Source organism: Sinocyclocheilus rhinocerous, unplaced genomic scaffold (assembly GCF_001515625.1).
Source record: "Sinocyclocheilus rhinocerous isolate Xijiao unplaced genomic scaffold, SAMN03320098_v1.1 scaffold2138, whole genome shotgun sequence".
Lineage (NCBI taxonomy): Eukaryota > Metazoa > Chordata > Actinopteri > Cypriniformes > Cyprinidae > Sinocyclocheilus > Sinocyclocheilus rhinocerous.
This window is the reverse complement of record NW_015656024.1, coordinates 440,193-455,975: the sequence shown is the minus strand read 5'-3', so window position 1 is coordinate 455,975 and position 15,783 is coordinate 440,193. Positions and strand designations below refer to the sequence as shown.

Sequence of the window (15,783 nt, the reverse complement as noted above, 5' to 3'; positions counted from 1 at the left end):
TGCTCAAATAGCGTTAAATAAAAAGCGTATTTTTCAGGCTAGATCAGCCAGTGTGCATGCGCAGTCCTAAGCGCACGTCTCAGAACGCTGACTGTTTCTATCAGTGGCGGCTCGTCAGGGGAGGCACAGCTTCCCCAAAGTTTTGAGGATAATGTGCCAAGTACTTATGAGTAGCGATATTGAATATTTGATCGCCAACAGATTTACCAAGCTGTCATTCAAACAGTATATATACAAATTAAAAATAAAGGGAGAACACGCCTAAGCTGGATACAGGCTAACGTTACAGCAGTCGGCTCTTTTAACAGACTTTTAAGAAGGCATGGATGTTTGCATCAAGTGATAGGCCAGGTATTATAATAATATATATATAAATTATATTATCTTGCTGTATGCGTGTCGTTTTCTTTACGTTTTCTGACTAAAAGCAACCAAAAAGCCATTTTAAAGTGGTTTAGCAAATAATGATAATAATAATAATAATAATAATCGGCAGGGATCCCCAGACCAATACAATTAGTGTGCCTCCTCTATTTTAAAACCAACGAGCCGCCACTGGTTTCTATAGCAACCTGGACTTCTAACGGCAGCTGCAGTGACGCGCTGACTTTACCGATTAGCGATTGGCTCTTTCATTCAGAAGGCGGGGCTTCCTGCGATTGAGCGGCCATATTAAGCATTGCATTTTTCCCTATTCAAAACAATACGAGTGACACGTCTTGGGTATTCTATAGTCTTTGGATATAAACTTGCAATTCTGACTTTTTTCTCAGAATTGTGGATTTAAATCTCAATTGTGAGTTATAACGTGTCTTTTTTCCTCAGAATTGGATAGCTCATAATTGCGAGTTTATATCTCAAAATTCTGAGAAAAGAAGTCTGAATTGCTAGATAATGTAAAGTAAACTTACACTTGTATTAAAAGTCAGAATTGTGCGATATAGACTCACAAATGCGAGAAAAAAGTTTATATCTCGCAATTCTGACTATATAACACGCAATTTCGACTTTCTATCCCACAATTCTGATGTTATAAGTAGCGATTGCGTGTTTATATCTCACAGTTCTGAGGAAAAAAATCCATAATTGCGAGATATAAACTCACAATTCTGAAAAGAAAGTCAGAATTGTGAGATACAAAGTCGCAATTACCTTTTTTTTAAAATTTTTTTATTCAGTTGTGGAAACAGGCTTCCATAGTTTGGTGAGAATGACCCCAACATAACTCTCTGTGTAATGGCTCTAGTGATTTGGTTTATTGTCGTAGTGAGACATACAATAATTTGGGGTTTGAGTTACATGATGCTTGTATTAGTTGTATATACCATATAACAATGGCCACAATTTTCAGCACGGCTTCATTGAGACTCTGGCAGAAGTTGACGAGAGCGCTGCCATTTGGTCCCATTCTTCCAAGCATGATTCCTAAACGACAAGAATAACTGAGTATTTATAAAACAGACTGGATAAAGCTGTGGAATTCCAGATGTTGCTGCATGCACTCACCCATAGTAGCTGAGAAGATCACGATACCGAGGACGTTCATGCCCTCACTGGTGCCAGGAAGCGTCCTGAAGACCACATCCGGAGGTGGCGTCAGGTCCAGGGAGAAGTTCTGGATATCTGTGCCGTTGTCATCCTGGATCCCATAAATGAAGACCCGTCTGGTGGTGGCGTCTAGTACATCCTGACCAATGGCTGGTTTGGGCTTCATGATAGGGATGCTCCTTGTGCGATACTACAATTCCATTACAATTCATCATTAACATGGCATATATAAAACAAATTCACAGCAAAAAGTACAGTAATGCAAAGAGACAATATCAAAGGAACTGTACACATGCAAGGTTAATTTTTAACATTATGCATGCAATTCTGGCCGAGCTGATAATTAATTATTTCCATGTTTTAGCCAATAATTGATAAACAGTTCACATTACAGCCCTTAATTATTCTGTCTAAATTAATGAAATGAAACACTAAAAGCTCAAATCAATCAGTTCAAAAGTAAATTTAGGCATCACAATATTATAATGTGCAGTATGAAAAATAGATATTTATTTTAAGAACAATAATGATTATATTTAACAGTGTTTTTGGTAACACTTTATTTTAAGGTGTCCTTGTTACACGTTACATGTACTTACTATTATAATAACAATAAATTATGCATAATTACATGCAAGTAACCCTAATCCTAACCCTAACTATATAGTAAGTACATGTAGTTAATTAAGATTACTCAGTAATTAAATGTATAATTACACTGTAACAAGGACACCTTAAAATAAAGTGTAACCTTACCGTTTTTATATATATATTGTTTTTAAAGGTTAACTTAAAGTGAGCAGCAGATGACTACAAATAATTTAAATAGAAGAAAAGAGCTGCACAATAGCGTTGAAGGCACAGGGCATGAAACTAATAGAAAAACATAAAAACTCACTTGCTGAAAAGTTGCTTGGACCAAGTTGGCTGGGAACATGTTGCTGATGGAGAAAAGAGAGTTTTGTTTTTTAATGAATATTATAACGAAGATTAATGTTTATTACACAGAATCAGTGGCATTCTGCTGAAAATACTAAACTGGTTTGTTCTGATTATCCACAAATTTGGTGCTGGTCAGTCTGGTAGACCAGCAAAACTAAGCTGGTGAGGCTGGATAAACAGGAAGTTTTGTTGACGGAGTTAATTAAATGGGGTCAACATCCAAATCACAACATTTGCTGTTGACCAAGCATGGTATTTTTTGCATCTGTAAAAGCACCCCTTGCACAACAGAAGAAGAGGAATATATGACAAGAAACTTTTCAATTGGACAAAGTCCAACTTTGTAACTGAAGTTTAAAATGTATGAACCTAAAAGTTAAAAGATAATAACAGCATTTAAGATGAATTCAAACGAGTACACATAGGAGCATATACCACAAAGGGGTCTGTGATGTCAAAATGCAATTTTATGTTGGCATATGTTCTTTCCCATCACCAGCAAAACACAATAAGTGCATTGCAGAAGTGTCCACATTGTGACACAGTCAACTAATCCTAATCCAAGTGCCTTGCGTCTGGTTAGCACAGAGGGCCCCAGAAACGCCAATCCCAATAACCTCTCAGTGGAGATCACAAATATCACATGCTAATTTGGTACCTTTCTAATTTTACCTGTCTAAGACTTTCATCATGAAATGCACTGTTAACAAATTGAGGTAATCTTGTGGCTGTATGAATAGTCTCCTCCTCTTTCAACACCTCAGTGAGGGCCATATGGTCTCAGGCTCAGATGAGTAATCAGTTTATGCTCCAGTCTTCACCATATACTCCAATGAAACAGGCCATGCTCTGTCACGCAGCACAGGAGACAGGTGGGGCAGGAATTCCCCAATCCTTAGTCCTCAGCCAACCCTAAACTGAGCCATGTCTAAGCTCTCCTGATCCCTCAACATCACGGACACTATACTTTAACACAGAATCCAGATATTCACAATGAAATAAAATCATTATGCCTGGCAATTAACAGCATGTGATGGTGCAATGCATCTTTGCCTTTGTGTATAATGGGATTTATGTTTATATTTCTGAGAAATGACAATCATTTTTAAGTAGATAGCAATAATAATGCTCATGATCAATATACACACAACACCAGCATCCTTGCATATAAAACGTGTGGCTCACTTTTAAAGAACATTATACTCAATACATATCCTGAACTAACTAACAATTTTCAGCAGTCAAGCATTGTGGAATGAATGTCAAGATCTGGGGTTGTTTTTCCCCATCTAAGGACTTAATATGAACAAAACCTAACTGAATAACTAACTAACAACAGTCAAGCATTATAGAATGAATGTCAAGATCTGGGGTTGCCCTTCCCTACCTAAGGACTTAATATGAACAAAACCTAACTAAATAACCAACTGACTGACTGACTAACTAACAACAGTAAAGCATTGTGGAATGAATGTAAAGATTTGGGGCTGTCTTTCCCACTTAAGGTATATGAACTAAAACTAACTAACTAACTAACTAACAATAAATTATGTTGAATTATGGGCTGCATTTCTCTTGCTAAACCAACCAACTAACAATTTCCAATGGTCAAGCATTGTGAAATTAATGTCAAAATCTGGAGCTGTCTTTATGAGGACTTCATATTAACTAACGAACTAACTAACTAACTAACTAACTAACGGAGGACTTAATATGAACAAAAACTAACTAACTAACAACAGTCAAGCATTGTGGAATGAATGTTAAGATTTGGAGCTGTCTTTTCCAATTGAGGACTCTATGAAGTAACTAACTGATTAACTAACTGAGGACTTAATATGAATAAAAACTAACTAACAACAGTCAAGCATTGTGGAATGAATGTTAAGATTTGGAGCTGTCCTTTCCAATTGAGGACTCTATGAAGTAACTAACTAACTAACTAACTGACAAACAGCAGTCAAGCATTGTGGAATGAATGTTAAGATTTACGCGTTGCGTTGCATCGCGCCGCGTAAACATAAAACCCTGTCTGCATTCTCTTGTGCACTCACGCTCTCTCTCGGACGCACTCGGCCTCTCTCGTGAACTGTCGCTCTCTCTCTCTCCGCAGTACGAGTACAGGAGACCAGTATCGGGCCCGATACCGATACCAGTATCGGTATCGGTGCATCCCTAATAAAGAATATCTCTTTGGATTTGAGACTTTAGTCTTTGCAACTTTACAGATCTTCTTTATGCACCAAGAGCTTGTAACACTCCAAAGAGAAAGGAAAAATTGAAATCGCATCATATGACCCCTTTAAGATTTGGAGCTGTCTTTTCCAATTGAGGACTCTATGAACTAACTAATTAACTAACTAACAACAGTCAAGTATTGTGGAATGAATGTCAAGATCTGGGGTTGTCTTTCCCCACCTGAGGACTTAATACAAACTAAAAACAACTAACTAACTAATAGTCAAGCACGGTAGAATGATTGTCAAGATTTGGGGCTCTCTTTCCCACTTGAGTACTCCATATAAACTGACTAACTAACTAACTAACTAACAATGAATCATGCTGATAGGAATGTCAAGATCTAAGCTGCATTTCCCCTTGCTAAACAAACAACTAACTAACAATTTCCAACAGTCAAGCATTGTGTGAGTATATAGAGTAGTCAACATTTGAAGTGGGTCAAAACCTTTCATCAAAGTTGTCCTAAAACCTAAAACCAAAATGCGTTCTTGTCTTAGGACAACTTTGATGAACTTTTTTGATCCACTTCAAATGTTGACTACTGTATACTGCTGCCTGCATAAAGAATTGCCTTTAAGCACAACAAAGATAAGTAAATGAATGTCAAGATCTGGGGCTGTCTTTCTCCTCCTGACTCCATATGAATTTACTACATTCAAGTAACTGTTTGTGACAAGTTCTTGACTAACTGTTCCACTGACCGGCTGGAACAGTGACACAGTGTAACTGGGGTAAACTCCGGCCTCATTTACTCAAGCAAACACTAACTGGCTTATCATGAGCTTTACTCACAAGGTTTAACAGACAGCTCAAAGCCTCAGCATGTGAGATGTCTGGAACACTTTATAATCTATCACTGAAAACATGAGGGAAGTAACAGTGTTTTTCTCTGCATAGTTAACTGAAGCCTACGCAATAACTATCCTAGCATAGGCAGCAAACAGACTGATCACGGATACACAATAGCACATGCTTACCGGATAAGGTCCAGCAGAGCATCAGCTGAGCTCATGATGGGCTTCCCGCTGTCCTCCGAATCCTCCTTCTGGGCAGCTCCACCCGGGTGGATGATGATGACCATGACAATGCCCACCACCACAGCCACAAAAGTCGTCCACAGATAATAAGAGATTGTCATGATGCCCAGTCGACTGGAGCACTTAGCATCCAGTGCTGCCAAACCAGACATCAAACTGAGGAGAGAAAAACATTTTTGAAGAATATGTAAAACAATTCATAAATCAATTGAATGCAGAGATGCTAAAATATAAAATAAAATAATTTAAATCTAAAAAAAAAATAAAAAAAAAATAATAATAATACAAAAAAATCACATCATTGTCGCATAAAAAAATTCAAAGACCAGAGCTATAATAATAATACATCTCCAAAACAGGTCAATTATCTTCATTGTTCAATATCTACAGTTAATTAATAACTAACACTAAAAATATTGCAAAATGGTTGCTGAAATATATTTATGAACACAAACATTCAGAAGTCAGACGGACTTTTAGTAAAATAATAAAAAAAGAAAGAAATACAACCAAAAAGCAATGCAAATCATTGTTGAAATATTTAATGTTTAAAGGTTAAAATAATCTTTTTGCATTATTTTTTTTCTGTTATGTATCTATTTATTGTTTGTTAGTTTACATCAGTGTCCTGTTACATCTTAATGACATCTTCAACTTCACAGAACAGCTTGATTCTTCACTCTGATGGGCTTAACCAGGGCTCAGTCTTTCAGGTTTTGGGGAACATTACATGTGAAGTAGACCCAAAAAAGGCACAATATATTATGTATCTCCCGATAGCTTAAAAACAAGCCACATGCTTTGATATGACTCGATATGCTGCCATCACTGAACCTAACATCACAGTGATTACACTATCCTCAGCAACTCAACAAAGATCTCTGATTTATAGAAAAGAACAGATTTTTTGTCACCTTGAACAACCTTTCGCTCAGCTGTGAGAGTTACGTAAGACTATGACACAGATGTTTACTCTGTGTTGACCTCAGATGCATCTTCGGTGCATTCAATTCATTCCATACCAGTCATGCCGGCAATTCAGAACAGAACAGAAAGAAATGAAGCTTTACAATGTAAGTTTAGCTTGACAGAGTCTTCAGGTAGTTTTATAGCCATTATTATTCATTTGTTCACAGGTAATATCCCTCTATGCTGATCATACCACTTTATACCAATGTCTGATGTCCGATGTCATTCAATACTCATTGCAATTCTGTTATTATGTCCAGATATTGATTCCTCCATTTCTATTCTCAATTTGCTCCTCCATCATTGCATCCGTTGATGGAAGAGCAATTAACCTGTCAAGGTCCCTACATCTGAATTCATTATTTTAAATAAGCAATTCTCCATTGTTTAGAGGATTTGGAAAGCTGCATACTGTGTTGTGCAACAAACAAATCAGTAAGACACAAAAGCCAAAATGATCACTGCTGCACACAGAGACAATGAAAAGAGCTTGATATGAAATCTTTGCTGTCGTATGAGACATCCTTTGCTGGAGAGGAACTAACCAAAAGGAGCAATGCTACTAACCTAGCAGTAGTGCAATTTAACATATAAAATCAATCCCTGCAGTTATTTTCTATTATTGTAAAACAGCATTACATTGGCTTACATTATAGATTACAAATTTTTATCCTCACAATGCGCACTGATGAATCATTCTTAATAAGAACAGGAACGTGCAAGTTAAGCTCTGTTGTTCATGAGGAACAGGGCCAAGTTTTGGAGGATTTTAAATAAATATGATGCTCATAATTTTATAAAAGCACTGACATTAATTCTTCTATTCAAACTTGTATTATTATAGCTGTGAAATAGTTTTTTGGTTTTAGGTGTTTTGTTTTTTTACACTAAAATCATGTTCACACATTTGTGTGTCTTGTAGCTATACTATTAAAACACTGAGTACTTTAATGTTTACATTCACTTCCACTGAACATGTGTGTTTTTAAGAAAAAAAAAGAAGTCAAATTAATTGTTGCGGTAACCAAAATTAGTGCTGTCAACTGAACTTAACTTGAACGTGCACTGCAAAAAAAAGTTCTTTTTTTTCCCTAATAGGCTTACAAATATCTAAACATTCTTAAATCAAGACACATTTACTTGAGAAACAAAATGACTTAAGATAATTTGGGCCAGTTTTACTAACAGTTTTTGTGTCTTTTGCCATTAAAATAGTACTGTCAGGAATTAGCCTACTAAAAACGCGCAGTGAGGAATTAGCGTTGAAAAGGCATGGACAGTTATTTTTGTGCCTGGCATTATTGAATATGCATTAGTAGGAGTTTCCCTTTCAGACGCAAAATTTATGGGAGGAGAGTATTAAAATGAATCACGCATTTACTAACGTTTGTGCTTGTCAAATTACTGACATTTGCGCCATTATTTAACACCCCAAAAAAAGCATGTCTTAAAGCAGGTGGAAATTTGCGCTGGCCATTATGGAAATTATCTGGCTGCGTCTGTGTTCTTTAATTTGCGCATTGTCCGTTTTTTTGCGCTTTTTTCAGCTAAATTGAACGCTAATTTGCCCTGTTTAGTAAATCTGGACCTAAGTCTTGTTTTCTGAAAAATTTATAAAAATGCGTTATTTTTTGCTTAAAACAAGAAAAAAAATGTCTGACAGTAAACAACAAAAACACTTAATTTCGATATATTGTGACACAAAACAAAACTTAATACCTTATGTCATTCTGCTTCTCAAGTACATGTATCTTGATGTTTAGATATTTGTAATAAAAATGGGACAACAATACTAAGAAAATGCTTTTTTGCAGTACAGTGATATTTGCAATGAATATCCCTTTAGGAAAATAAACAGAGTTCATTTTGGTTTCATGTGAACTCTAATGACTTCAGTCTGTTTAAGTGACTTTAATCACTCTATAGTGTAGTGTCTAATAATCCATAGGCCTACTTGTTTTCTTTTCTAGCAGTGTATTGTACTGAGTGCTGGTTGTGCACGAGCAGGCGCTCATATAATAGTGTATGTACATGTGTGTTAAACATGTGTGTTATGCTGTCTGACCCTGCGTGTGTTTCTGCTACAGGCGGCCAGCAGGACTTCCAGACCATCTGGAGCTTTCTGTGAAGCACCTCTGTTTGACAAGAGCATTACCCTAATCCTGCCTGGAGATGGGAAAGTTCAGATAAAGGCTGTGCGCCTGCCATTACCCCACGCAGGTCACATGGGTGTCATATTTCTCAGGTGGGACAAAAAAAAAAAAACACCTGCATACAGTATATAGCAGAAACACTCACACAAATCCAAACAGCTGAATGCATAATAACATGTCCAGGACACATTTCAGCCAAAATAATAAAGGAAAACATAAAAGAAAAAAGTATCTTGTATAAATAAAAATAAGCCAGTTTTTAAGATCTTACAGGATTTAAATGTAAAAAAAAATTGCATTGTGACATTTACATGACACCCCCCCCAACATCACATTATTAAATGTTATGTTTATGTATCACATTATTTTATTTTATTTCATTTAATTAATTAATTTACATTTTTTAATTTTTCTATTTTTTTCTATAATTTTTTCTATTTCTGTGATTTTCACCATTTTCACTATTACTACTTAATAACACTTAATTTACAAAATAATTTTACTGTATTACAAAATATTATAACAATGATTTAATTTATATTAACATAAACTACATATTCACAGTACAGCAAATACTTTTTAGTTTAAACTTTTTTACTTTACAATTATGAAAATGAGTTATTTTTGTGCTTGCCTTGTCACAGTGCAAAAACGTTGGTTCTAAATTTAATTTTCTATAAGCAAAACATGATGTCTTATTTATTTTTTACTACTATGGCCTGGACATGTTTTTGATCTTGGTTTTGAGAGACTCTTATGTAATTCTTATGTAACTGTTATGAAATTCATATGTAACATTAAATATTACCATATAGTGTACAGAACAATTTTTAGTACTCATTTTGAAATTAATCGACAGTACAATAATAAAACAGAACAGATAGTACTACATATGAGGATAAACCATGTCTAATTATGTATAAATCACTTATTATTAAAGTAAATGACTAATAAACTAATACATGAAATAGAAATCACACTATTGGTCACATATGATACTAAATAAACTTGTTGATTAAATAAAAAAATTTAATAAAACATAAATTAAAGCTGCACCTCCTGTCACCATAATTACACTTGAAGTATTGACTCATTATCTGATGACTAATGATCAAGCTACTAATAATTCACTACAGGGACCAAGCAAGAGTTTGTGGTAATAAAAATATATTCAATTAATTACTGTACATATTGTTAAGACAAAACATGTCTACTAATGCATAAACACTTGATGAGACTTTAATATTTCTTGGCTGAAGTCATAAATGTGCAAAAAATATTAGGTCACACTTTAGTTTGGGGACCAATTCTCACTATTAACTATTAACTGTGACTTTTGCTTCAATAAACTCCTAATTTGCTGCTTTTTAATAGTTAGTAAGGTAAATGTAAAGTTTAGGTATTGGGTCAGATTAAGGGATGTGTGCCTTAATTAATATGTGCTTTATAAGTACTAATAAACAGCCAATAAAGTAGCAATATGCATGCTAATAAGCAACTAGTTAATAGTGAGAACTGGTACCTAAACTATAGTGTTACCAAAAAAAATTCAAATTAAAACATTAAATAGATCTGGATCATGGTTTTATAAGCTAAAAACAACAAACACAAAAGAGGATACTTTATCTCCTCATTTCAGAAGACCTCCAAACACCACCACCAACACAACATTTGGAGAAAAGAAAAAAAAAAACATATATCAGCTTTAAGGAACATAATCTCATAGAGCTCATCAATCTGCCACCATGATGCAGCTGAGCTGAAAAAAGACGTGCCTTAATCTTTCAAAATGTCAATTGATTTTCTCCATATAGCTGCAATCATTACGCAATGACAACAGCAGCGCCCAACATTAAAAATGAAAAATGTCTTAAAGCAGACTTTTTTAACATGAGAGGATTATGTGTCCTGCATCATCTCATTCTGCACATCTATGTATTAAAACGTAAACGCAGAACGACAGGAAATGGAGATTTGGATTTGATTGGGGCTCAGAAAGTGCCATGTTATCAAAGGCAGTACATCTAAAGCATCTATCATGTAACGGTATTTGCCTATAGACCAATGACACACACACACACACACACACACACATCTTTGGCATGAAATATATGGTAGCAAACATTTATAAACTCGCATTAACTGATACAATGTTATTATACAAACCTACTGAAGTACTCAAATCTACCTTTACAATACATTGAGCATTACACCAAAAAACCCATGTGAATATGAGAATGTCTCCTGATGAATCAAAGCTCATCACAAGTAGCTTTTCCACAAGCTGATGTAAATACTAATATATACTGTATGTAGAGTGTCATACTCACAAATACGAAACACCATTATGGTGATACACATGACTCTAAAATATTGCAATAAACATTAAATAAACAACTTAAGATGTTACATAAAAAGCTGTACCTGTATAAATGAAAGCAAAGCATTAAAGGAAATTTCAATGAATAAATATGAAATGCGAAGTGTCACTAAGGAAGATATGTTTCAAAATATATTTACATAAATATAATTTATAACAATCTACTTTTGTCCATTTTTGAAAATGTATTTTACAAATATGTTTTTTTTTTAGTTTTTTTTAAAAGCATTAAAAAATATTTTGCTCTCCATATAGGCCTATTTTAAATCCAAGAAAATACTTTCACATATCTCACATTTGAAGAAATACTTTATTTGGACATATAACACATTTAGTGATTTTTTTTAAACATGAATAAATCTAGTTTTGATCTCTAGTAGGCTACTCCATCCACATTTGCCTTTAGACTGAATGTAGGCTACTGTAAGATTCGAAATGTATTTTCTTGCCCCTGAATTACATTTCGAAATATACGTATTTTTGGGATATGAAATACATAGAAATGTACTGAAATATATTTTCAATTTCAAAAACTTTTTTCATTTAACTACATTGTTTAAAAATATTTAACATATTTGTTTCTGGCCAAAATATATCTTAAATATATTTTTGCTGCACGGGTTTCCACTTCTAAAAACTGTAACTCGAACAGTATTTTACTGTAAAATTACATGTTGGATTTATTACAGTTTTTCACTTTATAGTATGGGAACTTACCATTTTACAGGTTTTTCCTATAGCATTTTTTACAGTTTCTTTTACTGTTAAAATGATGGTAATTTCTTTCAGTGTAAACTACATTCAGAATAAAGTGCATGCCATAATCTCTTGGAATTCCCCATTGGTGACCTTTTAAAACTGTTTTGCGTGTCTGCATGTCAAAGGATTTGAAGCCATTCCAGCGCAAGAAGAGACGAAAGAGATACTCGCGCCTTGTTTTCTGCGCGCGCACACAAGGAGGCACTTTTCAGACATCGTGCAAACACAGAGTTGATTCGTCTTTTGCATCTCCTTGCGCTTGAACAGACACGTACACATAAAATTGTCAAAATATCCCTTTCCACAATCATTCTCGTAAACACGGAAATAGAGAAAGAAATCGGATGTGTATATCATTATACAGGATGCGTGCGTCAGGTCTTAAAGGGACAGCAGCCTATATGATAAGATCCCTAAAGTTGCAAAGACTAAAGTCTCAAACCCAAAGAGATATTAGCAACCACAGCTGCCGGTTTTTTACCATAAATTTTACGGAATTTTTTTTACAGTGTGGCCAATCAGAGCACACCTCGCTATTTTATTATTACATTTCTGTACCTGAATACTACAGTTAAACCTTATTTTATTTGCATCTTTGGTATATTGTATTTATATGCTTGTAATTTTTTTTACTGATTATTTCACTTTTTACTGACTATTCACTTAATCATGTTTGAACTTTTTATTTAAATTTTTTTTTGCTGTGGTGTTGAAGAAGTACTTAAAGTGTGCTTTAAGGACATTTTTCTTCTTGCTGATCCAAAAATAAAATTTGATCCGTGACTCAAAAAATGCAATATGATCCAAACCATGTGTTTTGTGATTTTGAAACCAGTAATTATCAACATAGAACATATACAAATGTCTCTTTTAAACAACTTTCTGTGGCTGGTACAGTAATAGCGCCAAGTTAACTGTTCCACACAAATAATTTTGTGGATAAGTCACAATCTATAATATGCCTAATTTACATAAAAAACAGGTGTTTTGTGTTGAACAGAATGACAGTGACTGTTTAATGACTTTTGATATTACAGTCCTTTTAATTTCCCCATTAGTTCATGAAAATACAGTTCTATCATAATCCAAATTGTCCAATATCATAATGTTTCTTAAAGTTCAATATAGCCCTATACTGCAGCCCAAGAAAGTTGCTGAAGAAGAGCCTTTAAGCAAGAGAAAGACTTATTGAAGACCATGTTGTGTTTGAACTTTGAAGGGAGCTGAGAGTCATGATGCTGGTGTTAAATCGCTTACAGGCCTGCATTAAGGAGGGGGCAGGGACATGATGCTTAGATCAGGGCCGTTGTCCAAGCAGCATCATGATCGATGCTGACAAATGGCTGTGCATCTCTGGCACTCCTGTGCTACGTGCTAATGCTAATGCATCTAAACGGATGCCAGAGCTTACTGCTAAACATAATAACTGATGGAAAATACAGTGACAAACTTCAACTCAATTAAATAATCAATTGTCAAAATTGATTATCAACTGATCACATTTGTCTTTTTAGTTATTAGAGTCTGACCAAGTTCTTTTTTTTTTTTACTATGGATGACTGATGCAGTTAAGCAGTCACTCATCTTGACTTAATGACGTAATGCTCATAGATAAAAGTAGTCCATATTAGCAAACTGATCAAGTGTAAACGTGTGCAAAACTTTTACAATTAATATCTTCTACATTTTACTATAATAACACTAACTATAACTTTAAAACATATGCTAAATCTAAATGTATTAGTTTTTATCAAATTATATTTATGGTTTGGTTCAAACTTTTCATTTTGATTTAATATTAATCAAAAATATTTATTTTCCCAAAAATAAAACCATTGAAACAAAGTAAAAAAAAATTAATTATAAAGACCTATTTATTCAATATATTTTTTTAGACATTACTTAGGCTTTTTACAACTTAATTTAACCACAAACCAAAACTAAATTAGCTACAATATTAAAGTAGAATTTTCACTTAAGATAAAACTCAACTCAAAAAGTCAATGTTTTATTTAGTTTGTGTACTGTATATAAACGCCTTTTTAAATTTTACATCATACTTTCTGTTAAGTACTTAAAAAAGACAAGTAGACACCAAAATCCAAGACTCCATCTTCACCTATTCTCAAACAAGGTTTGTTCATTAACCTCATGACAGGACTACCGAGAATTTTTCAACTCAAGATGGATGAGAAGATGTGATGAGATTTTCAACTTCAGATCCTTACTGCAATAGTGCTTCAACGTTTCAGATGATTGACTGATAATCCTCTGGGCCACTAGATGCCTGCTTTACTCGTGTCATAATGACAGAGAGCTTTGATGGAGAGCACATCTCACTTTATCAATGAAACAGCTAGTGAAATGAACAGACTCAGCCCTGTAGACAGATTATTGTCCAATGTAGTGTTGTTTTATGCACTGCAAAAAATATTTTTTTTCAAAGTTGTAAATAAAACAAATATTACTGGAATGTGTTTCACAAGAAAATACTATTTCAGTTTTTCTACTTCAAAAATTCACATTATGTTACTTGCCATGTCTTTGCAAATATTTGTGAAATTAACTATCAAATTCTGAGTGAAAATTGTTTTAGTAAATCCTTCACCTTTTTGTTTTCTGTGTACCATCTTGTTTTGGTCAATAACAAATAAAAATGTCTCTTTGCATTCACACTGGTTTTGAAAAACGTTTATACCATTTTCAACAACAACAAAAAAAAACCCATTACAATGTCATTTGGTGTAACCAACCAAAGTAAACAACCATATTTTCATATCTGAATACATTCGAGTGTACACATCTTAAAAATTCATTTTTAAGGTTACTTTTTCAAGGTAAAAGTATTTTTCTTACAAATAGCGTGAATTATTCATTCACAAATATCAATACATTTTGGGGTGTTACACGCATGACATTTTACAGCCTGAACTAACCTTGCCTTGTCACAAAAAGGGTCACATTTTCTCATAGTTTGAGAGACTTATTGACCTTGACACACAGTCATGAAATCATTTTCTGTTTTGTTTGTTTCTGCATGCTGGTTGCACCACATGACTTCGATTTGTAAAGTGAAGCAATTTAGATTTGTTCTAATTCAGAAGATTCAGTAAAGCATTATTTTTAATTTTTTTCTAATCCAGAAATTAAAAACATACACTGTAAAAAATGATTGTGATTTTAACAGTAAAAGACTATAAAAATGCTACAGTAAAAACCCGTTAACTGGTTAACAGTAAGTTTCCATACTATATTCGGTGAATAAATGTAATTATTGTAACAAACTGTAAATTGACACTCCCAGAATTCCCTGCATGACACTTCCTATTTGATGTTTTTTTGTTGAAATAACATGTTTTTTCTTAGTTTGTTTCTTATCAGTTGTGTACATTAGGGTTTAATCTTACATGTAATGTTGTTAAATTAATGTTTATTGCATTATTTCAGAATCATGTGTGTCACCGTGATGGGGTTTAGTGTTTATGTGAATGACACTGTGTGCACCTTCTATATATATTATATAAGTATTGTCCTCCTCAGCTCGTAGAAAAGCTGTTTGTGATGAGCATTGGTTCATCATGTGACTTTCTCATCACCACCAGTTTTTGGTGGTTATCAGTGCATTACAATGGTTCAAAACAGATATTAGTACTTCAATATTTTGGTTTATTAACATTACATCAGTTAATGAAATACGGTATTTTTTTTTGTGAATTTAAGTTAAGTCTGTAAAACCTAAAATGTTGCTACCATA

At 34.0% G+C, this 15,783-nt stretch overlaps 1 protein-coding gene across 1 annotated transcript in view; it reads right to left on the bottom strand.

The window, feature by feature from the left end:
- The window catches only part of slc1a7a (solute carrier family 1 member 7a), a 24,776-nt gene that overhangs the window by 4,616 nt on the left and 4,377 nt on the right, over window positions 1–15,783 (bottom strand). The window contains exons 3-6 of the mRNA XM_016526669.1: window positions 5,709–5,924; window positions 2,447–2,489; window positions 1,507–1,738; window positions 1,326–1,425 (exon numbers count right to left, since the gene is read on the bottom strand). Of these exons, the coding sequence (XP_016382155.1) occupies window positions 1,326–1,425; window positions 1,507–1,738; window positions 2,447–2,489; window positions 5,709–5,924 (591 nt within the window). The remainder of the gene's footprint in view (window positions 1–1,325; window positions 1,426–1,506; window positions 1,739–2,446; window positions 2,490–5,708; window positions 5,925–15,783) is intronic.